The 25,706-nt window shown below is 36.1% G+C and overlaps 1 protein-coding gene across 4 annotated transcripts in view; it reads left to right on the forward strand.

The window, feature by feature from the left end:
- The window catches only part of Galc (galactosylceramidase), a 76,376-nt gene that overhangs the window by 19,401 nt on the left and 31,269 nt on the right, over positions 1 to 25,706 (forward strand). For all 4 annotated transcript variants that reach the window (XM_077799465.1, XM_026401797.2, XM_077799466.1 and 1 more), the window contains exons 5-10: positions 2,557 to 2,696; positions 4,667 to 4,705; positions 8,853 to 8,983; positions 17,640 to 17,795; positions 19,779 to 19,903; positions 22,064 to 22,191. In XM_077799465.1, the coding sequence (XP_077655591.1) occupies positions 2,557 to 2,696; positions 4,667 to 4,705; positions 8,853 to 8,983; positions 17,640 to 17,795; positions 19,779 to 19,903; positions 22,064 to 22,191 (719 nt within the window). The remainder of the gene's footprint in view (positions 1 to 2,556; positions 2,697 to 4,666; positions 4,706 to 8,852; positions 8,984 to 17,639; positions 17,796 to 19,778; positions 19,904 to 22,063; positions 22,192 to 25,706) is intronic.

Here is a 25,706-nt window from a genome sequence, read left to right on the forward strand (position 1 = left end):
GTGGTTTCTCATGGCCACACACAAACCATGACTCTTTTCTTTTTTGGGTACCAGGGATTGAACTCAGGGGCACTTGACCACTGAGCCACATCCCCAGGCCGGTTTGTATTTAACTTAGAGACAGGGTCTCACTGAGTTGCTTAGCGTCTCGCCTTTGTTGAGGCCGGCTTTGAACTCTCAATCCTCCTTCCTCAGCCTCCTTAGCCTCTGGGATTACAGGTGTTTGCCTGGCAAACTGTGACTCTTGACAGGGTACAGCCTTGCATCTCCTTTTTACAAGCCCCCAGTTTCCCTGATGGTAAGAACTGCAGCCTCTAGGATAAGGACGTTTAGCTGGGGTGGGTAAGGGAGACTGTGAAGAGATGGTTTGGAAAGGGGATGAGGGAGGACTGACCACGAGGTGTGCCTTAGGACTTACAAGTTTTAGCTGAAATTTAGGGTTGGGAGATTATAGCAGAAGCTTAGAGTTAGATTGGCTACTGTGTGTATTGGGTCTGAACATGGTGATTAATAGATGCAGCTACCTTGACTGTCCTGTCAAGGCCAGGTCCCTCCAACATTGTGTCTTGGGTGAACCCTGCATTTGGCAAAACGAAGGGGTGCTCAAAATGCTGGGACACCAATCCTTCGTATATGCCTTGAAGATGAGCACTTTATGTTCCCTCTGACCCAGGAATGGAGTATTTTGGCCTAAGGGACTCTCCTGTCTTCTGTGCTTTTATAGACAAGCATTTATCTTAAGGGAGAAAAGGGCTTTTGGCTTAGGAAAGGAGGAAGAGAAAGAATAAGAACATTACCTGTTTAGGTTTCTCAATGTCTGTGGTTTTATTTTTTTCCCCACTATATGGCATAAGAGAAAGAAAGAGCTTTAAAAAGGACCACTGAGCTCCTTTGTGGTTTTAGAGTTCAAAGACTCTTTTCAGATCCCTGCCACCTTATTGCTACCTTATTCCCACATGGCCTAGGGATTTCTCAGCCACCCAGGAAGGGGACCCTTGGCAAATGAGGTGGATCAAGATTAGGCTCTCTGGTCTTTGAAAGTGGAAGAAATAGAGAAAGAGAGAAAGAGAGAAGGGTGGGGAGAGGTGTTTATAGCTATAGGAACTAACGGAATAAGTCAGTCATGACAGAAAATATTTGATAATACTTAGCAATGTCAGTGCTTCTGAAGCCCTACATTTGGGTACCAAGAGATATCATGGGAGAAGAGTTATCTCTGGAGAAGAGTGCAAGGAGTTCCTAATGGAAGGGGGGAACTCAGGACCAGAGAGGCTCTTAACATATGTGACAGAATTTCAGCACGAGCCATGCAAAGGCATAGACAGAGGTTTATTTAGGTGAGGAGAATGCGGGCTGTCTTGGGAGGATCCAATATTTATAGAAGGGCTGTATGGGGGGGCCACACTATAGGTGGATCCATGGTGGAGCTGTATAATTTCATGCCAGTTTTCTTATCCTTGTATATTTCCCTCATTTCATAAGGACATGGGCCAAGGTCATAGACCAAGGGCATGGGCCAAAGTTTACAACTGTAATTTCTGCATCTCAATGTCCTGAGGGTGTTTCCCTTAACATTCCATATTTCTCTCTCCTTATCCTAAATCCCAGCCTCACTGTGGCTTAGCTGGGTGTTTTTATTGTTTTCAACAGTGCTGCCACTTGACCTCTCTGTTCTTCCTGGTGTGGCCACTCATCCCTAAAGCCAGTTGAAGACATGAGCAGTGGGAAGGCAGGAAAGGGGCTTCATTCAGCATGGCCACACAGAGAGGAAGAACAGAGAGGTCAAGCGACCTAATGTCTGTCTAAAGGAGATGACGAGAGCTTTGAGGCTTTAGAGAAAGGGGAATGAGGGCAAAGTATGGTGTTTGCTTAGCTGGCAAAGCAGTCAGTCTTGGTTAGCCAGGGTCTGGTTGGTCATGGTCTCATGTCTGCAAGGTCCTGCTGGCTCTGGGCTTGAGGAGGTAATTTGGTTCCATGATGGGATGATTGCACCTGCTCCAGGGGGTAACCCTCATCATGGGGTAATTTGTCCTACTTGGGGGGCAGTCTCATTATGGGATGGTCTGCCTGCGAGGCTTGCTGTTCTAAGATAGGTGCAGGAGAAAATGACTGGGGACAAAAGGACAAGTCAAAAAGGCAAGATGGAGTTAGTTCCTGTAGGTTTAAGGCAGTGACTGGAGACTTATAGGTGTCATTCTTGGGGTTTAGATCAGGACAGTTGACAATCTCTTGATTATGAGGACGCTTAGTACTCTTGTCTTGGTACCTTCAGCCTTGACGGGGGAGGATCACTAGCTTTAAATGAACACTCTTTAAATGATTAACTTGTCTATGTGCAGAGCTGAGTGGGAATCTGACCCAGAGTATAAGACAGAAAGAAAGGAGACAGATAACAAATGAAGGCAGACATGCCAAGTTTTGTCGGCTTTTGTTACCACAGGACATTTGCAGGCTCAAGTGAAGCATCGATGCTTTTAGCAAGAGAAGCCTCTAAGTCTCTGTTCCAGTGCCAGCGCTGTTCACCCCTGCCTTTAACCTCTCTTCTTCTCTCCACAGGGTTGCCATGGTCCTTCCCTGGATGGCTGGGAAAAGGTTTCAACTGGCCTTATGTAAATCTGGAGCTGACTGCCTACTACATCGTGAGCTGGATTTTGGGTGCCAAGCGTTATCATGATTTGGACATTGATTATATTGGAGTTAGTAGTATATTTAAAATATTCATTTTTGAACATTTGTAATTTTTAAAAGTAATTTGGTTCTGTAGCACTTTGTTGACTAACCATTTTGTGTCATGAGACTAATTTGTTCTTTTTTCCCCCCCATTCAAATTCTTCCCACTTTTAAAAACTGTACTGAATGTATACCTTCTCTTAACTGTTTACAAAGTTTTTTGTTTTTTTATGCCCACTAACTCAGCTTCTCCATCTTCCAAGCCTTTCGTAATTTTTCTAGTTCTTACCAATACTGTGTTTCCTGTATAGCTTCATAATCATTCTTTTTTTTAAAAAAAATTTTTATTTGTCAATGGACCTTTATTTTATCCCATAATTATTCTTATTTTATTGCATGAGTCTTTTGTTATTGTCCTTAACCAGGGATTGACAAACTTTCTTAAAGGGCCAGCACACAAGTGTTTCATGATTTGTAGGTCAAAATGCAGTATTAAAGATATTTTTATGGTAATTATGTATCTATTTAAAATGTAACCACTTAAAAGTAGAAACCATTTTTAGCTCTCAGGCTCTGCAAATACAGGTGGTAGCTAGATTTGGCAGGCAGGCTGAAATCTGTCTCTTCCTGTCCTAAACTTTACTTAACATCTTTTAATGATTTAAAAACTATAAAACACGATGTTGTAAAAAAAAAAAAAAACCACGATATTGTGTGTCTCTAAAGCTAATCTGTTGGCAGACTGGAGGTGTGTCTCAGGTTGCATGGTACCCTGCATAGCTCATTCATATGCAGAGTAGATTTCCATAAGCATTTGCTTATTAATATGCCATCTACCAAAGGATGTTTTAAATTTTATGCAGTTATGAGTTAGATTATCAGTAAGCATTTACCCAATTCCTGCTGTTGCAAAGCTAAATATTCCAGGGATACCAAGATTAATAAATTCTTTAGTTCGGTGAGCAAGGGACACACTGTATCACACAACTGCATGAGAATGAACAACGGCTGTAGGAAGCCAGAAACACAGATGTACTTGTTTTTGCTAGCCTTTTCCAAATTACAACTGAAAGTTAGTCTGTATTTGAGAACTTAAATGTCAAGGCATTTTAACCCACAATGAGACAGAACGTAGGATTGGAACCAATAGCTTTCAATTATGTCACACTCATCTTTAGAAAATGTTTCTGGTAAATAGTGGGTGACTCACACTTGATAATCACATGCTATGGTGAGGAATTTCTTTGATAAGGAATTCTTTATAGTACCAGGACTGTAGGCTTTTCTCAGTTATTGTTCTGAACTGCAAAATAAAAGTCATAGAAGTTCTCTTTCATTGTTGAGCCCCCATGCTTCGTGATTCTAACCTAAGTGATTTGTGTGCGATTTTTGTCCCTCGGTTTTCTTTGGGGATCTAGCACAACCTTGTGATTCTCTGTGTGCTTAAAATCTTTTCCTGTTATGATGTCCTAATTAATGAGTGACTTTCAGGTATGCCTGTAGGGATCTTGTCAGAATTATTACAATACTCTTCACATCTGTTAGTTCTCCAGTGCCTGCTATAGTCCTGGCATACCTTGTACCATTAATATTTGGTGTGAACATACTTTTTATATACAGAGTTATGAAAAATTGTGCTGTGAATGGATAATTATGATTGTAATGCATTCCACTATTGTCATGTATGTAAGAAATTTTAAATAATAAATATTTATTTATTGAATATCGAATTAATGTATATTCCATTGTTGGGACCATCTGGAACAAAGGGATTTTTGAAAAATAACCACCAAATATTTTGTTTTTAAGAATAATATGTGAGTTTAAAGGAGTTATATTGTCTTATAAATGTTTCTAAAATATATGGCAGCAGATTCTATAAGGTAGGAAAAAAGGCTTATCAAATAAAATGAAAGTATGAGAAGTAACATCTTAGCATCTACTTTCTGATACTTGAAAACTTTCAATTTAAACTTATTGGCTTTTTGTTTTATAGATTTGGAATGAAAGATCATTTGATAGCAATTATATCAAGGTATGTACAACTTTAATATCTTTTGATCTTTAAGTTATTTGTGAATTTCAGTGGTTCCATATACCTAGAAATTAGTAGGAAATTTATAGTAGAAACACATATTTATTTCAGCACGGTTTTTTATTTTGCTAATTGTGACATAAAATTAAAGTAGAATCTTAAGTATATAATCTTGATATTAAAGTATATGTAATTCTCTGTAATCTCTGAATTGTCTTTATCTGAAGAGTTGGGTGGGATTTTCCTATTTTAAATTTTATTAGTTTTGTGGGGTTGGGGGCATAGCTCAGACTAGAGTGCATATTTACATGCACAATCTTCAGGATCAACACAAAACAAAACACAACAAAAAATAGATTAGTTTTAAAATAATTATGTCATTTTAGACCTTAAGGACTTAAGAAATTTAGCTTTTTCTTTTTATTATTGTTAAATAATATGTAGCATATATTGTCATTCTTCTTTTCTTTGAAATGCCTGTTATATTAGAGTGTACTATATATAGTATATTTCCATTTGTGATTAGCAAAGAGGTAGCACCTAAAATTTGCAAACTGTTTTATTTTTGAGCAACTTTTAAAAATTATTTCAGTTTAATTTTTATAAGCCCCCTGGCGAGGCATACTATCATTTTTATTTTTCAGGAAAGAAAAAACTGAAAATATTAATTCTTGTCATAATAATAACTCCTGCCTTTTGCATAAAAGGTAGTTTCACTTTTCAGGTTGAGCGAGTCTTAGGTTATTTTTCGGATTTATTTGTCTTGTCTATGTCACTTTTCCTTAAGAAATACAATTTTGTGGTAATATTTTATTTTAATTCTTAAATTTTTTATTTAATTTGGGTATTTAATATTTTTAAGCAGATAATTTCAATATGTTTATTTTGTTTATCATTCAATCCTTGAGTTAGCAAACATTTGTTTAATACCCAGTGTGTCAGGCATTGACCTGCCTGGAACACAGGGTAGGGAATATCCATTCTGCCCAAAGGAAGTCTGGGCAGTGGATAGACAGTCAGATAGAGACAACTAAAATATCAGTCTTAACTTCTTTAACAGAACAGTGCAATACAGGATTCTCAGGGGGCACCCAGAGATGACACCCTTCCCTGAGTTGATTAGGGAAGTCTAATAAGGAGGTGATATGTAGTTAGAATCTTTTAAGATTTTAGGGACTGCTCAAGTTGAAGGTGGGGCACACATTTGCAAGGAGACAAAGTCTGAAACAAAAGAATGTGGGGAAGGAGCAAGTCTTGAAAGATGAATTAAATAAGAAAGGAGAAGCAGGGCACTGAGCCCAATCAGTACGCTAATGTGTTCACTAAATTGATGGCACATTTTAACTATTCTATAGATATAGGGTGGGAGAGAGGACTAAGTTTGATAATAGCCATTGCAGCCAGAGCCAGGTAACTCAAGTCAACTCCAGGATACCAGCATTACCAGTAGGGTTGTGGGAGTGAGTAGGTTGGGTGTGGGAGATAGGGCAGTGGAGGTGCCATTGAAGTACAAGGCTTGTTAATTGAATGTCCTGACTGCTGAGTGCAGAGCTTGATGAAAGCAAGAGCACAGAGCAGAAGCCATTATCCCATGTATAGCATAATGTCTCCCAAACAGGTAGACAGGATTGCTATTGTATCATAACAGTGCAAAGTGCTGAGCTTTGCATCTAACCACATTTGACTTTTCAAATCTTGCTTTCTTTTTTGTGATTATACATGTGTCTCTCTAGTTTTTATTTCATTTGTGAGAAGTATTAGAAGTATTAGAATCTGGTTTCCTTTTTCTTTTAAATCAATGATTTGGGACTGAAGTAGCTATTTTGTTGTTATTATTTTTTTACTTATTGCTATAATAATTATAATTAGTTTTTACTGTTTTAACACCACTGTATTCCAATTGAACTCACCTGATTTGGGAGATTAATTATTGGTCTCAGACTCATCATCAGTGTTATGAACAGTTTAGACTTCATTTCTTTTTATTTTACTAGATTACCTGAAGGAAAATGTCTCAGAATATAGAAACTTTTAGCTTGTGCTTGTCAGTTTTTTTTTTTTCAGTAGGATTCTATTGGAATCTACAGATTTCTATTGGAATCTATTTCTATTGGAACTATTGCCTATAGTTCAATAAAGACAAATGAATGTAGTGCTCAGGTTTGATAACCTTAATGAATTCCATATAGTATACATTAAGATGACTCCTGGAAAGAACGAGGATTTTTTTTTTTTTTTTTTTTTTGATGCTGGAGATTGAACTCAGGGTCTTGTACATGTGAGGCAAGCACTTTACTAACTGGGCTACATCCCCAGCCCGAGGATCTGGTTTTAAGAGTAGAAATAAATATAATAAAAGCAAGTTATATAAAGATGATAAGGGTACTACTTCTTTTAAATTTTATTTTTTGTTGTATAATTAAATTTATGATTTAGTCTGGTTTTCATGGTATTCTTAGGGTTTTAAAATTGTGTCTGTAAAATTTCATCAAGGATCTGGGGGTGGTAGAAAGAAATGAATTTGCAGTGTCTGGATCCTCCAGAACCTCATCCTTTTAATGTATCTTATAAATAAGCATTTTTTTTAATGGAAAGTTTCTTCCCCCAAAACATTTGAAAATATGGTTGATGAAATTTTACAGAAAGAATACTGCTAATCATACTGACTTTGGGATGGAAATTTATTTATAAATCATAGCTTATATATTTGTATGTTTTGAAATGTTATTCAAATGTACTGTGTAAAAACTAAGCAATCTGACTTATGATCATCTAGGAACAGGACTAGAAAAATTGAGGTATATACATAGTGACAAATACAAATTCGACTAAGTTGCTCGATCTCTTCTCTGTATGAATAAGAAAGGTTTTAGAGTGATGAAACTCAAGGCTGATCTCCTAATAGAGGCACAGGAATTCTCTGTCCTGCTGAATCTTGAGTTGGTCTCTTATCTACTACTAAGGATCTTGTGTTGCTTTCAGGGTTCCCTCAGACTCAACTGACCTTGTTTGAAAGATATATTTGGATTGTCACTCCAGTTCTCACCATATTTTCTAAAATAATTAGAGCTTTTATTATTTGCCTCCTAAAAGAGCATTATTAAATAAATGGAAATTTCCTGAGTTCTGAAAAGTTAAAGGTGAAAAGAAAGCTTGCAAAATTGTTTATGCTTGCTTATCGCAATCAATTCAACTGATACTGTTGAGCTTCTGTATGCCAGACAGTTTGAAGTGTTTGGATGTATGGATAGCAGGGAGCTTGTTTGTATCCATCCATCAAGAGCTGCTTCTGCTGTTAAATCAGATTCTTCTGATCCTGGGTAAAATGGTGTCATCTCTGCTCCTGTCATACCTGTAGACTATCCATATATTTTGTTATGTACCTGCTTTTTGATGTTCTAGTTCACTGTGGTCGTTTTGGTGTCCTGTTGAGTGTGTCTGCACCTGCGGGTGAGGGCTCCATCTTGTGCTGCCTTGGGAGTCCTCATGGGCCCATGGATGGTTCCAAGCACCAGTGAAAGCACTCAATTTGTGCTTTGTGTGTTTATTTCCTGTTAAACTTTAGCTACTTTCTTTTAAATTTCGTATGTTTAAATTTAAGTAGATTTTAAAATTTTCTGTCCTGTTTATAAATGTGAAAGACAATAGTAGGAATGGAATTTTCCTTAGTTCCTCTAATATGGTACAAAATATTAGGAACTGTAATATTTCTAATAATGGCAGAATATTTAAAGACATTAAGAAAAGCTTAAAATAAGATGAGGTTAAAGTATTTTACTAAATGGTATGTATAATATGATCTCAATTTTATTATTAAGTCTGCACAGGAAAATTCCTGTAAGAAAGTATACCAAAATAATAATGGCTGTTTCTGGGTAGTATTATATTTTAGATTATTTTTGCTTTTATTCCCCACCTTCTACCCTCTAAGTTCTCTGATTGAACATAATTTTAAAGTCAGAGGGAAAACCCTATAAAACATTTTGCCTCAGAAGGCACATTTCTTTTGAGAAATAATATATATTGAAATCATCATCCAGAATGCTGTTTTGAAGATATTTTAGCTATTTTGGTCATAATTCAATAGCAGAAAACTCATTTGTAACAATTATTAATTCCTGTGCTCTCTCTGTTTCTCTCTCAAAAGGTGTTGAGACGGATGCTGAACACTCAGGGTCTCCAGAAAGTCAAAATCATAGCAAGTGATAATCTCTGGGAGCCTATTTCTACTTCCATGCTGCTGGACTCTGCGCTCTGGAAGGTGATTGATGTGATAGGGTAAGGCACACTTTACTTCGAAAACTGGCATTTTCTTTCTTCTTGATCTGGGTGTGGACTGTCTTTGTTTTTGTCTTCTCGTCCCTGTTTCATTTCTTTCTCGGAAGGTAACTCATGGTTCATAGCTTTCCCTTTGAAGTGTATGTACTCAGGGATCTTTCTGTGACAAAGAAATGTTTGGTAATATTTAAATATGTGTTGTTATTTGGAGTAATGAAACAGGGCTTTATGTAGATAATGGCAGAGTAGTGTTTAATTTTGTAAATTTTAAAGGCAGTGTTGTGAAATTAGTTCCTAAGTCAGGTTTCTGTGGCTGGGAGTTTTTGCATGAACACTTGTAAATGGTTTGGTGTGTTCACCAACTAACTTTTGTCATATGTCCTTAGTAGCATAGCTTTGATCCTATTCCTTAATCCATCTCTGCTTCAACTGTGGGCCCTGAGAGGTCAGGACTGGGTTTCCCAGTGAATTTATATTTTATTCACCATTAGATTCTTATAAACATTTGAAAAATTGAATATGTATATGTGTGGAACATGTTCTATTTTGAAATCTGTTTGATCTCTACATTTGCTTTTTTCCTTTCTTCTGTGGAGAATTTTGAAAGTACACAAAGATAGCAGAATAATGAATATTTATGTTCCTGTCACTGAGCCTGAAAAACTAAGAACCCCTGACTAGTTCTCCACTCATACTTACTCCTTTCTTCTTCCTCCTCACATTATTTTGAAACAAATCTCAGACATTTTATATTATTTTTTCCATAAAAAATTTACCATGTATTTCTAAAGATATAAATTCTTTTATAAAAATATGATTATTACATAAAAATTAAAGCTTAATGATATTACCAGATGCCTGTTATCATTTCTTTACTGTTTTATTTGGTTGAAACTGGATTAATTTAAGATTCATACATTGTGATTTGTTGATATTTAAGCCTCTTTTAATCTTTAGGGATTTTTTTCTTTTAATTTATTTGTTGAAGAAACTATATTGTTAAGTTTCTCACTGTCTAGATTTTATTGATTATATCCTTGTAGTTTAATTTAACATGCTTATGTAACCTGTTTCTTATTGGAAATTGGTAGAGACATGATTAGATTAGATTTAGGATTAATTTTGGGGGGTGACAAGAGAAGCAATGTATTTAAACATTTTATACACTTAAATTAGAATAAATGTAAATGGTTTAGTGTGCCTTTATTGTTATTACTTTCATAATAGCTCAAGTCTTAAGGGGAAACAAAGTTATACTGATCTGGAATATATTTGGTTAGGAAAAATATTTAAAATATAGGTTTCACTGTATAATGAAATTGGATGTCTGATTTATTTTGATTTTATTGATACAGGCATTTTTAAAAAAAATTTATTCTAATTTGTTATATGTGATAGTGGAATGTATTACAATTCATATTACACATATACAGCACAATTTTTCATATCTCTGGTTGTATACAAAGTATATTCACACCATTCATGTCTTCATACATGTACTTTGGCTAATGATGTCCATCTCATTCCACCATCATTTCTAACCCCATGCTTTCTCCCTTCCCCTCCCAACCCTTTGTCCTATCCAGAGTTCTTCTATTCCTCCCGTGCTCCCCTCCCTATCCCACTATGAATCAGCCTTCATATATCGGAGAAAACATTTGGCATTTGTTTTTTGGGGGATTGATTTTTTTTTTTTTTTAAGAGAGAGTGAGAGAGGAGAGAGAGAGAGAGAGAGAGAGAATTTTTTTTTAATATTTATTTTTTAGTTCTCGGCGGACACAACATCTTTGTTGGTATGTGGTGCTGAGGATCGAACCCGGGCCGCACGCATGCCAGGCGAGCGCGCTACCGCTGAGCCACATCTCCAGCCCTGGGGGATTGATTAACTTCACTTAGCATTATATTCTCCAACTCCATCCATTTATCTGCAATGCCATGATTTTATCTCTTTTATTGTAATATTCTATTGTGTATATATACCACATTTTTTTATCCATTCATCTACTGAAGGGCATCTAGGTTGGTTCTACAATTTAGCTATTATGAATTGTGCTGCTATAAACATCGATGTGGCTGTGTCCCTGTAGTATGCTGTTTTTAAGTCCTTTGGGTATAGGTCGAGGAGAGGGATACCTGGGTCAAATGGTGGTTCCATTCCCAGTTTTCCAAGGAATCTCCACACTGCTTTCCATATTGGCTGCACCAATTTGAAGTCCCACCAGCAGTGTATGAGTGTACCTCTCCCCCCATCCCCCACCCACCCCGCATTCTCACCAACACTTATTGTTGTTTGTATGCATAATAGCTGCCATTCTGACTGGAGTGACATGAAATCTTAGAGTAGTTTTGATTTGCATTTCTCTAATTGCTAGAGATGATGATCATTTTTTTTTCATATATTTGTTGATTGATTGTATATCATCTTCTGAGAAGTGTCTGTTCAGATCCTTGGCCCATTTATTGATTGGGTTATTTGTTTTTCAGTGTTTAGCTTTTTGCTTTTTTTATATACCCTAGACATTAGTGCTCTATCTGAAATGTGAGGGGTAAAAATTTGCTGCCAAGATGTAGGCTCTCTATTCACCTCACTGATTGTTTCTTTTGCTGGAAAGAAACTTTTTAGTTTGAATCCATACCATTTATTAATTCTTAATTTTAATTCTTGCACTATAGAAATCTTATTAAGGAGGGACTAACCTGATGTGATGGAGATTTGGGCCTACTTTTTCTTCTATTAGACACAAGGTATCTGGTTTAATTCCTAGGTCCTTGATCCATTTTGAGTTGAGTTTTGTGCATGATGAGAGATGGGGGTTTAATTTCATTTTGCTGCATATGGATTTCCAGTTTTCCCAGCTTGTTAAAGAGGCTCTCTTTTCTCCAAAGTATGTTTTTGGCACCTTTGTCTAATATAAGATAATTGTAATTTTATGGGTTAGTCTCAGTATCCTCTATTCTGTACCATTGGTCTACCAGTCTATTTTGGTGCCAATACCATGCTATTTTTGTTACTATTGCTCTGCAGTATAGTTTAAGGTCTGGTATAGTGATGCCACTTGTTTCACTCTTCTTGCTAAGGATTGCTTTAGCTATTCTGGGTCTCTTATTTTTCCAGATGAATTTCATGATTACTTTTTCTATTTTCTTTTTTTTTAATATTTATTTTTTAGTTGTACACAATACTTTTATTTTGTTTATTATTTTTATGTGATGCTGAGGATAGAACCTAGGGCCTCCCACATGCTAGGTGAGCGCTCTACCGCTGAGCTACAACCCCAGCCCTGCTTTTTCTATTTCTATGAGGAATGCCATTGGGATTTTGCTTGGAAGTGCATTAAATCTGTATAGTGTTTTTGGTAGTGTGGTCATTTTGATAATGTTAATTCTTCCTATCCAAGAGCAAGGTAGATCTTTCCGTCTTCTAAGGTCTTTTTTGATTTCTCTCTTTAGGGTCCTGTAGTTTTCATTGTATAGGTTTTTCACCTCCTTAGTTAAGTTGATTCGCAAGTTTTTTTTTTTTTTTTTTTTGAGGCTATTGTAAATTGTAGTTTTCCTCACTTCCCTCTCAGGATTTGTCACTGATGTACAGAAATGCCTTTAGTTTATGGGTGTTGATTTTATATCCTGCTACTTTGATGAATTCATTTACTAGTTCTAGAAGTTTTCTGGTGGAACTTTTTGGGTGTTCTAGGTATAGAATCATATCATCAGCAAATAGTACTAATTTGAGTTCTTTTCCTATCCACGACATAGGCATTTTAATACAGTAAATTTTCCTCTGAGCTTTAGCTTTATCATATTAGTCTGTTTTGTTATCAATAAGCCCTAACTTTATTGCATTCTGGTCATTTAATATCAAATAATTTACTTGACTGAAAAATAGTTTTTCTCAAGAGATTCTTTTCGACTTAGTATTCAGTTTGTATCAGGATACAGTGTTGAACATATAACCCACCCAGTTGATTATACTGTTTAGATATTCTGTGTCTTAATTACATTGTACTCTTAAGCTATCCAGAGTTACCAGGAGTGAATCCTCTTGTTAGAGGAATTCTGTTTTTCCTTTTCATCCTATGCAGTTTGAACTTCATGAAAGTTGCTGCTTTGTTATTTGGTGTATAGATATTCACAAATGTTTTGTCTTTATGAATATCTTGTTTTAAAAATTTTTTTTAGTTGTTGATGGACCTTTATTTTTGTTTATTTACATGTGGCGCTGAGAATTGAACCTAGTTTCTCACACATGCTAGGCAAGCACTCTACTACTGAGCCCCAGCCCCAGCCCTGGGTATCTTCTTTATTAATACACCTGGTTGGTCTGTTTGGTTTCAGGAGGCATGCTAGGGAGTTTCAGAAACTGGGCTAACACCCAGCTCTGCCTTGTCCAGAAGTTCTAATTTTCTTTCAATTCAGTGTAGGTACATTGCTCTGTCTTGGCAAACTATAAAGTCAGTTCATTGTGAGGGATCTTGTATTTGTCATTCAAAGTTTGAAAAAATCATGCTGTGGAATGATTGGGAAATTTTACTTGATCATATTATATTTAAAAATTGTATTTTTAAAGAGCCTTCTAATTTTGTTGAACTAGCAATAGATCTGGACATTGGGAAAGGATCAAATTTTAGTATCAATTTTGTCCTTATTTATTTAGATCATTTAATAAATTGCTCAGGTTTTGACCGTAGTAACAATTTCATTATTTTATGAATGCAGTATGTGTCACTCATTCCTGTGCATGTTTTTTTTAATATTTATTTTTTAGTTGCAGTTGGATACAATATCTTTAATTAATTAATTTATTTTTATGTGGTGCTGAGGATTGAACCCAGGGCCTTGCTCATGCTAGGCAAGCGCTCATCCTCTGAGTGATAACCCCAGCCCCTCCTATGCATTTTTTTTTAAAATAGCAAATTGGAAAATGTAGAAAACTGTAAATAGAATTAAAATTCACTCACAATCCCAACATCTATTGGTCATAGGAACATGATAGCTTATACTTTTAAGATTTTAAAAAATATATGCAAGTATATTTTGATCAGATTCATCAGGGATGCATTTTCTCAAATATAACTAAATTATATTAAATATAGTTAAAAATATTAAATAGAAAACTAGCTAAATATTTGGCTGAGGAGGCAAAGCTGAATATCATGATCATAGAATGAAGTTGTGGGATAAAAGAATAAGTCAGAAGTGTGAAAATTTATTCAAGTTATATTTTTTAAAAAGTTGAAGAGCAGTTTATTATTTCATATTAATTATACAGAATAGTGGGTTTCATTGTCTCTTTATTGTACATATGTTATACATATTTTGATGATGTGCACCTGCCCATTACTTCATCCTTTCCCTCTCACCCCTCCTCCTTTCCCTTTCTTCTCTAATAGCGTCACACTACACTCATGTTGTCCCTCCCACTCCAGATTATGAGAGAAAATATGATACTTTTTGAGTTTGGCTTATTACATTTAACATGTTTCATCCTGTTTTATGCAAAGGACATGATTTTATTCTTTTTTATGATTGAATAATATTCCATTGTGTATATATGCCACATTTTCTATTTATTCATCTATTGTTGGATACCTAGGGTGATTCTATGACTTAGCTATTGTGACTTGTACCACAATAAACTTGGGTGTACAGATATCTCTATAACATGCTTACTTTAATTCCTTTGGGTATATATTCAGGGGTAGTATACCTATATCTTATGGTAGTTCTAGTTTTAGTGTTTTGAGGAACCTCCATACTGATTTCCATAGTGGCTGCACTAATTTACATTCCAGCCAGCAGTTTGTATAAGAGTTCCTTTTCCCCTGCATCCTCACCAACAGTTATTGTTATTTGCATTTTTGATGATTGCTCTTCTGCCAGGGTGAAGTGGAATCTCATTGTAATTTTGTTCTGCATTTTCCTTATGGCTAAAGATATTGAACATTTTTTCATCTAGTTATTGAATATTTGTACTTCTTTTGAAAAGTGTCTGTTTAGTTCATTTGCCCATTTATTGACTGGATGTGTGTGTGTGTGTGTGTGTGTGCGCGCGCGCGCGCATTCATGTTTGTGTATTTATTTTTTGAGTTCATTATATATTCTGGGTATTTATTCTCTGTTGGAAGAATAGTTGGCCAAGATTTTTCTCCCATTCCATAAGTCGTTTGTACTCCTTTGTTTCCTTTACAGTGAAGACGATTTTTAATTTGATACCAGCCATTTGTCAGTTCTTGCTACTATTTCTGAGCTAATCGCACCTGGCTACCTCCTTATGCAACCACATATCTGTTGGTTTGAGTCAACCTCAGAAGCAGCTGGTACATGCCAGATGTTTCTAGTTTGCCTGTGACTTTATCTTAAAATGTTAACTCTTGTTTCTTTCTAGCAGTTTCAGATGTTATTCCTAGGTATTTGATCCATTTTGAGTTGGATTTTGTACAGGGTGGTAGGGATTAAGTTTCATTCTTTTACATAAGAATATTTGAGTTTCCCCAGCACTGTTTGTTAAAGAGATTGTCTTTCTCTAAGAAATGTTTTTGGCACCTTTATTAAGAATCAGGTGGCTGTAGCCATGTGGGTATATATCTGTGTCTTCTATTCCATTGATATACTTGTCTGTTTTTAAAGCCTGTACCATGCTGTTTACAGTGGTTAGTGTATTTTGAAATTAGATATTGTGATACCCCCAACATTGTTCTTTTTGCTTAACCTTGCTTTGGTTATCTTTTTATAAAAAATTTTTTAGTTGTAGTTGGACACAATACCGTTATTTTATTTATTTGTTGTTATGTGGTGCTTAGGATCAAACCCAGGGCCTCGCATGTGCTAGGCAAGCACAACTGTGATTATTTTTTTTCATAGTTCTATGAAGAATACCCCTGGTGTTTTGAAAGGTATTGCATTGAATTTGAATATCACTTTCAGAAATAGGACCATTTGACAATATTAATTATACCCATCTATGAACATGGGAGATATTTCCATCTTATAATGTCTTCTTCAATATCTTTCTGCAGTGTACTGTAACTTGAGTTGTAGTTGTCTTTCACTATCTTGGTTAGATTTATTCCTAGGGATTTTATTTTTTGGTGGGGGTACCAGGGATTGAACTCAGGGCCACTTGAACACTGAGCCACATCCCCAGCCCTGTTTTGTATTTTATTTAGAGACAGGGTCTCATTGAGTTGCTTAGTGGCTCGCTGTCGCTGAGTTTGGCTTTGAACTTGAGATCCTCCTGCCTCAGCCTCCCGAGCTGCCAGGATTACAGGCATGCTCAATGACCGCACCTGGCTACCTCCTCATGCAACCACATACCTGTTGGTTTGAGTCAACCTCAGAAGCAGCTGGTACATGCCAAATGTCTCTAGTTTGCCATTTTATTGTCTCCTCAAAGATTAGTATTTTGATTTCTGAAATTTAACATAATTGTGCAAGGACATAATTTCTAAAACATGTCTTCACGATCTTTCTTTTGATGTTATGAATACTGCTATGCCATACTATAAAGATTGGAATTCTGATATAATCTAATCTTTCTTATTCTGCTTATAATGGTGTTATTTTTTTTTATAAATAATTGTTGACCTGAAAAGTATACACTCTTATTTCCAGTTATTTAACTAACGTGCACTCTTATTGTATTGTCAATCGGTTTTCTGTTTTCTGTTACTGTTTCTTACTTATTTTTATTCATGTCATCAGTTGCTTCCACAGTCATCAGTATGGCAGTATTTTACTCCTGCAATAAGAAGTATGCATTTATGCTGCACCAGATTAACTCCCTTCAAATGCTGGAGTGAGGGAGGGATTCATTTTCTGGGCAGTTTCTCATTCTCTACATTATAGGTATTTTCACTCGACATTCCTTGTTGTGGAGGTCTGTCCTATGCATTTTATGTGCTCTGTAGCATTTTTGGCCCAATTCATTGAGTGCTTGTATAGCAAATCTCCCCTGCCCAGGTGGGACAGTTGAAAAAATGTCTTAGATTTTGACAAATATCCACTTCAGGAACAAAATTACCCAGGTTGAGAACTGCAACAGCTCTGAGATAGTAACTTCTAACTTTGAAAATATAGTTTATTATTTTTATTTGAGAAAGAATTAACTATAGGGTTTTGTTTGTTTTTATATTTTGCTTGGGAATAAATGGCATGCTGTCCTCCTTTCTAGACGCTAGGGGCAGCAGTAAGGAAGAGGGTGCCACTTTATATAATGGACTCATTAGTCTTATTATTGGCCTCCTCCTTGCCTATTCCCTCCTACTGTCCCCAAGTTCTCTAGCTTCCTCTGGAAAGTTTGAATCCCATCTTTACCTCATTCTCCTCTTGGAGCACTCTAGGCCGTGTCCTCTTCCATCTCCATCTATCAACATATCCTTCTATTTTATGGTTTCCAGAATTTTCTCACCCATTAATGCGTTTTCCTTCTGTCATATGTGTGACTGTAGGTTTATCCCCACCCCTTTTTCTTTTTTGCTATCATTGTAAGAATATCTTGGGACAGAAATGTGGGAAGCAGATGCTTCTATCATCTATCTGAAAGAAGCTGCCCAATTTTTAAAAATAGGTAGCCTTGGAGAAAACTTGTGTTTAATTCACTCAGAAATATTTTTAAATGCCAGATTCTGACCTTTACCCACTTTTGCCTTTTCTTTTCTAGGGCTCATTATCCTGGGACCCATACAGTTCGAAATGCACAGCTGACTCAGAAGAAGCTTTGGTCTTCTGAAGATTTTAGCACTTTAAACAGTGATGTGGGTGCTGGCTGTTGGGGTCGCATATTAAATCAAAATTATATCAACGGCTACATGACTTCGTAAGTTATTAAAAGCCTTTTAGGGTTTCTGTTACAGCAAATTTAGGTAGTAAGTAGAAAAGAAGGATGATGGGCTTTCACAACGTAGATTCAGTGATTTTACCATTTGTGTTATTGGCTTCATCTATACCTGTACCTACAACTGATTTACATCTAATCTGTACCTGTTTTTCCATATTTGAATATAGTATATATTAAGTGAAGTTGTGTTAATTGAGGTATAACATATATAGTAGGATTCATGCAGTTCTGTGATTTTTGATAAGCAACATATATTTTAAATTAACAGTTATGAAATAGATTATATATCATTATCATGACACCATACTCCTAAATACTTAATTGTCTCCAAAGCATACGGATATTCTTTACATGATTAGAATGTAATTTTCGTGCATATAAGCATTTGAAAATATTTCCAATACCCAGTCTACATTCAGATTTTCTTCACTATTATCTAAAATGTCATTTATCACTTTCTGTTTTCTTAAAGGAAGATCTAATTAAGCACCATGCTTTCCATGTAGAAGCTGTGGCCCTAAAGTCTCTCTTAATCTACAGTAGTTGTCTCACCATTTTTTTAAAATAGTCATCTTTAAAAAAAAAAAAGGCCATTTTTTTATAAGATTTTTATAAGACTAACTGCTTACAGTCTGCATGGTTGATTCCTCATGGGACATCTTAACTTGGGAACTGTTCATTTGCAATACACGCAAGAGGTTCTTAAGGGAGAACATAGCTTTACTTATTCCTAAAGGAAGCATTTCTTAATTGCTTTGATGATACTTTAATTATAATTAGATTCAAATTAGCCTTCTAAGACCATGAAAAACAGAACAAGGGCAAACCAACTTATATATTTTTGTTGACATACATTTACATTTTTTGGATATCTTTTTGAAAAAAATAATGCTTATTATCATGGCCTGCTTGGTATTAAGATAAAACACGTTTATGTCAGAGAATTTAGAAACTGAAGATATATACAAATCACCTATAATCTAACCATCCAGAAGTAACTGTCCTTAATAATATTGGTATATATCCTTTTATATTTTATTTACACAAATATATTTTTAATAGAAATTTGAGACCTTACTGTGTAATCTGTTAGGTGATATACTTTTCACTTAACATGCCACTATGAATTTCCTTTGATATTTAAGTATATTTCTATTTTATTTTGCATGCCTATGTATATTCTGTTACAGAAAGCTGTATTTCCCAAACTTGCCTTGTCTTTATAAGCACCTGGTAAGCACTCCTTTATGGAGTAAAGGAATTTTACTGACTGCTAGGCAGCTGCACATATTTAACCAAAGCAGATGCTAAAAGGAAGGCTCTAGGACTCTGTCCCCTCTATTCAGTGCCACAGGTGATTCTGCAAAATTGGGAAACACCAATGTAGAAAATATACCTCATTGAATATTTCCCTTTTTCCAGAAATGGAAGTTTCTATTCTAATTAATAGCTTTATATAAGCTGAAATGATATTTGTACACATGTATAATCCCAGTGACCTGGGATAGGAGAGCTGAGGCAGGAGGATCTCAAATTCAAGGCCAACCTCAGCAACTTAGTGAGATCCTGTCTCAAAATAGAAAATAAAAAGGGCTAGGAAGGTAGCCTAGTGGCAGAGTGCCTCTGAGTTCAAACCCCGGTACCGCAGTGTAAAAAAGAAAAAGAAAACTCAATAAAAAGCTATATGACTACACCACTGTTTAGTAAAGAGCTTGTATATCTCATAAACATTTGTATGTTTTTTATTATGTGTGATTCTCCATTAGAAATGTTTACATGCATATAACAGTGGATTTTTTAAAATGTTAGTGCATTTAGGCAACTTACAGGTTTTTGGGTGGTCATTTTATTGTGGTCATACATATATAATCATGATAAAAAGTTTTTACTTGAGGTTCATAGACATTTACATTTTCTCACAATTTATTTTGTTATTTCTTTTTTATCAAACAAATCCTTTAGCACAATCGCTTGGAATTTGGTGGCTAGTTACTATGAACAGTTGCCGTATGGGCGATGTGGATTGATGACTGCCCAGGAGCCATGGAGTGGACACTATGTGGTAGAATCTCCTATCTGGGTGACAGGTATGGTTTGGTATTTCTCACTACATAAACTCCTAGAGGAGATTATATAAACTGTGTGCTTGTCCATGTCTTAAGTGTGTATTTCTATTTTAAGTGAGATTAGCCAGTGTTTTATAAGAATAATTTTTGTAATGAGACACTTTCTATATTTCATAGATAATTATTCTAAAACCAGACCCTTAGAAAAAAAGAGTGGGAGAAGAGAAAGAAAGGAAGCGAAAGGAAGGTCGGGGGAGGAGAAGAAGAAGAAGGAGAAGGAGAAGACGGTGTGAGGGAGGGAAAGGAAAGAAAGAAGTGTGGTGGTGAAGACAGAAATAATCACCTGAGTCTGAAATCATGTTATGATGATTGCTAATAAGATGATATGTTTGTTCAGATTCATTCCAATTCAGAGCATCTCAAAGTCTTAAAATTAGTCTAGGAGACAGTTTTACTTTTTACATAAATTATTTTGATTAGAATAGTATGGTAACAAAATTGAAGGTGATAAATAAAAAGTTGGTTAAATAACAAGTTGGTTAACGAGGGCTGTATTTATTGAGTCATTAAATGAGTAAGTAAATATAAACATTGTATGAAATATCATGGCTTTAGATGGTTCCTTAAATCTACTGGTGGGTTTTATTAAAAGCTCATTTTCAGAAAAAATGCAATCATAATTCTCATAGACAAAAAAAGAGCACATGCTGAAGATTTTATGTTACTCTAATGATAGATCTTAGAACCAGTTTAAAGGAAAAGTCAACAATTATAAATTTTTATGGAATAAAGGAATTTGAGATGAATTGTAGATGGAGACAAGTTGAGTTTTTCCAAGCCAGGAGGACATCAATTAAATCTGTCCCACACAGGACACGATTTATATTAGCTCAAAGACAGGGCTATAGATTGACCCATTCCCACTGAAACAAAGCTTTTTCCACAGTTTCATTCATTAGTCACAAGTAAAGTTGAGATCATGCAGACAAGGAATGGCATGGTTTCACTTTTTCATGAAGGGATATAAGCCTATTAATTATGAATGTAGTTCAAACAAAATGGGAAAGTCCATTTGATTTATATTGAATTTATTTATTTTTTGGGGTACTGGAGATTGAACTTAGGGGCACTCGACCACGCAGCCACATCCCCAGCCCTATTTTGTATTTTATTAGAGACAGGTCTCACTGAGTTGCTCAGGGCCTTGTTAAATTGCTGAGGCTGACTTTGAACTTGCAATCCACTTGCCTCCGCCTCCTGAGCCACTGGAATTACAAGTATGTGCCACTGCACCCGGCTCATAATAAATTTGTTTTTTCCAATATTTTTTGTAAAAATATTAAACACTTATAACCATTTTGTTTTAAAATCGTAGCCACAGTCATAGATAAGATGCTTTCAGAGGAAAAATATGAATTCAAAGTGAACTTGTTTTAATTTTAAACTTGTATTTTGGTGATTTTCTGTTTTAGTTGATGTGCTTTCCTCAGGCAGATCTGTAATTAGATTAATCATGTCATCATGACATCATTCTAAACTCCTTAACTTGTTCTTTGAAAACTACAGAAAAATTAAGTTGAATTTTCAGACTTAGAATTCTTAGTTGGCAAGCTTCTTACATGTTTAAATTCTTGAACCTACTTAGGAGATTGATATGCCCTTATTAATTTGAGACTGGGTTGTTTTTTTTTTTTTTTAACTGTGGACTTGGAATATTGCTTGCTTAATTCATTTTCAGAAACAGGTTTGGAAGTTACCAGTAAATACATATATTGTGGAAACAAATTTGTTTGAAACCATACAGTTTTTGTAGTACCTTAATTTTCTTAATGAATACCCGCTTCTTTTTGTAGTTAGGATGGGTTAAATAGAGATGAACAAAGTTTGGGAGGATTGACTTAACTTTGCTTTTGGGAAAAAAACCCAAACTAATAAATATTCTTGGATTGACAAGTTCTTTTATTTTTACCAGTTGTTCCATGAATCTTCTTGCAGCTACACCATTTAACTGAATTACTCATTTAAAACTTGAAATATTTAAAACTTGGAATGTAGTTTCCTTTAAAATAGAATGTAGCTGGTTAGAATCAATCAGACTCAAATTGGTAGGCAGACTTGTTAAAAGAAGCCTCATCATGACCATTTTCATCTCATTTGTACTTTTTTTCTGCTTTTCTGCAGCTCATACCACTCAGTTTACTCAGCCAGGTTGGTATTACCTGAAGACAGTTGGACATTTAGAGAAAGGAGGAAGCTATGTAGCTCTGACTGACGGCTTGGGTAACCTCACCATCATCGTTGAAACTATGGTAATTTTTCCTTATTGATACTGGATTAACTCACTTTTTTACTTTTGGAAAAATAGGATAATGCAGAACTATACACCCTTAGGTTTTAGTTTTCTGCATGTGTACACATAAACTTTTATCAGATGCCAAGGTCTTAGAGCTTTAGTTTAAAAATTCTAGCCACAAGTGAGTTAAGAAAAGGCAATATAACTCACTGGTCTGTGTAGTTGGTAGTTGGAGCTTGTCTTTCTGGCCGTGGGGTTCTGTAAGGTTACCGTCCACCAGTATTTGTTGGGGAGGACTTCAACACCTTCCCTTGCCCTGATATGTAATCTCACAGAGGTTGTGGCTTTTTTTCCATTTTCAGTCTCAGGAAGGTGCTTTTGGGGATATTGAGTCCATTGAGAGAAAGGGGCCTAGATTTCAAATGGCTGTAGTGGGAAGGAGAAAGGTCTGGCCGTGGTGAACAGAGGAATGGAGAAAGCAGGAACTGGAAGTGGGACAAATCCAAGGACTCAGGGACCTGAATGGAAGACAAAGTGGCAAAAGGAGGAAGGGGGAGCAGGGGAAAATGGAAAGTAGAGGTCTTATTAGTGCCAGTTTGGGAGCTTAGGCTTAAGGACATGGATAGAGTGTTGATGTAGTGTATAGTCCACAGGGGTTTGAAGAGGCTTTCAGTCGACCCATGGGAGAACCAGGATCCTATTGAGATAGGCCTTAAAAATATATATGTCTCCTATCGATTTCTGAATGTCAGCCTACCCTGCTCTTAAAAAAATTAGAAAATTTTTTTCAAGTATTATATTGTCAGGTTTCAGCCAGGACAAATAGTAAATATTCCTGGCACTATTGATCTTTTTTATCCCAAAGCTACCAAGTGCTTTGAAATCAAAACAATAAACGTTGTTTCAGCATTTACTGTGGAACAAAAAGGACTTCCCAACAGAAAGATGCAGCTCTCCCTAGATATGGAGCCATTCCCAGAGAGCCAAATGAAAGACACAGGTATCCTCCTCACCAGAGCTGGCAGCACTCAGTATGCTAACTACAAATGGGGTATAACACATATTTTGAGTCAGCCGTATTTTGGGGGCACATAACATGAAGTTGGGTGCCTGCACAAACAAAACTGGAAACTCAGATGCCACAGACAGGCAGAAAGTCAGGCTACAATCTGATCTTGGGGCATAAGTTGAGACAAACAAAAAAGCAGTATAGTTATCCCTGAGAGGAGAAGGATCTGTAACTAGAAGGGACCCCAAATCAAACTTACACAAGAGTAATAGATTAAACAAATGTTTTTCTCCTGCTAAGCTGAATTTGGAAAGGAGAGGACAAGAAGTGTTTTTTTTTTTTTTTTTTTTTAAACTTTCCTCTTACCCTGGTATGCTATAAGGAAATCCAGGAGAGCAGGCCTTGGCAAGAATTCTTACCTTTTTGCTAGATTTTTTTTTTGTCAGTTGTCCCAGGATCTCCTATGCAGGCTCTAGAACCAGTGGGCATCTCATTCTCTTCACCAGAAATTTTGTCTTCATAGCTAAGGAAGTTCTTTTCCTCTGGAACTTGTCAAATGAGGCTCTTATGACCTGCTTCAAGGGAGAAAAGCAGGGGAAAGTCAGAGAGTCACCTTCTTGCTTCTGCTATTTTCTCAAAATGTTTCCCCTAAAATGTTTTGGGACTTAAAAAAATAGCATGGTAGGGTAAGACTGCATGCTCCTGTTGCCCCATGGCCTGGAATTAAAGCGGCAGGAATACTGCTTCTCAGCAAGGCGCCTGACTGAGGGAATTCATTGAAATTCCATATTGGACAATCAGTTTCAGAGACCCAGAAAGTTTGGTATTTAAAAGAGAGGATAACAAAGGAGTATATGGAACCACGTCAGTGGTGACAGTGTTGCCAGGTCACTGTAGAGGAAAGACATAACACAAGGGGAAAGAGAAACCGTGGCAAATTTAACTTGGAAACACCTATAGAATATAAGGACACTGTGAATTTAGCTGATTCAGAGGCTGCAGTGCAGTCTGGAGTACTAAAAAGTGTTCTAGGTTTCTCACCTTGTGAGGGGGGAGCTGATGTGGGAAGCCATCTTGTGAAGTCACACTGGAGCTTGCTACTGTGAGAAGTAGGTATATCATAGCAAATATTGTTACCCTGTTCAGGTCAACAGCTACCATGTGGCCTAGGGTGCACCTGGCAGAACATGACTGAAAAAGGCACAGAATTGTATCCAGGAGGATTCAGGTCATAGGTATGGAGGAAAGTGTAATTTACTTTTCCTTTGGGTCTGGTGGCTCCAATCAGCTGAAGAGGGTTGTGAAATCAAACAGGTGAATGTGATTATATTTAGGGACTATGTCTTAGAAGGCTGTAGTCATGGGTGCTTTAGTGCATGAGACCCGCTGTATTGATTATTCTGCCTTATGAGTAAAATTCATGACAGGTACTTGAGGTCCAGTTGCTTAGCATAGATGAGCATTTCCCTGGCCTTGGGGGGGGGTCCAATCTGATGATCTACTCTCTTTGGCATAGATACTACCTGACAAAGTTCTAAAATTCTGATCAGAGTTAGACCCCAATCAAGAGAACTTCCTATCTAGAACTCAGCATTAGCTCTGCCCCAGGAATGCATTGGTTGTGTCTCTGGACAAAACTCCAATATATAGTACTTCCCATTCCATTCCATCTGAGCTTGTACTGGTGAACAAGGAAGCTGAGAATCATTTCAGCCAGCAGATTGGCAGGCAATGCCAAAGGAAAGGTTGAATAATCCATACTGCTTCTTCTATGGGGGTGAACAGCCCAAGAAGAAATAGTAAAAAGGTTAGTTTAACAAAGGTAAGGAATATCCATTCTTTACCACTGTTTTGACCAGTGGAGATAATTCTTTTCATTTTTTATTAAGAATTTTTTGTTTGTTCTCATATAAATACACTCATATTGTCTTCTTAAATAATTTTACCATTTGTTATTCTTCTGTTAGTGTTTTTCTACTTTTTTCTCCCTCTAATAAATTCTTTTTTCTTTATCTCTTTTGCTCTTTCTCCATTAGTTTCTTTCCCCCACTTCTTTCTTTTTTGGCTTTCACTTACTAACTTTGTTCTGTTTTCTCTTTTTACCTTTTGAATATTTTAATCTTTCTTTGGCCATTCTATCCCATTTTCTTTTAATGAACTGTATTTTTACCATCAATTAAAAGTATCTAGTAATTTCTGCCCCCACTATTCATGTTGTTGAGATTATTAGCATTGTGCATATGTCCTTGACAGCTGATGTTTGCTTCAATGCTATATCTAGTTTAATTGTCGTTTTTGCTGTTATTAATTTCTGACTCCCACCATTTTTGTGATTATTAATGTGTTGTAGATGTTGATGGTATTTACTTTAATACTATATGTTATTGCCTGCTGTTTTTGCTGTCATTTATTCCCCCCATGTCTGTGAAGTGCTGGTAATCTGGTGTGACACTATCACAGATAGTGGTAGTAGATTCTGTGCTACTGAGCTGTACCCCAAACCATTTAAGAGATAGCATACC

Source organism: Urocitellus parryii, chromosome 6 (assembly GCF_045843805.1).
Source record: "Urocitellus parryii isolate mUroPar1 chromosome 6, mUroPar1.hap1, whole genome shotgun sequence".
Taxonomy (NCBI): Eukaryota; Metazoa; Chordata; class Mammalia; order Rodentia; family Sciuridae; genus Urocitellus; species Urocitellus parryii.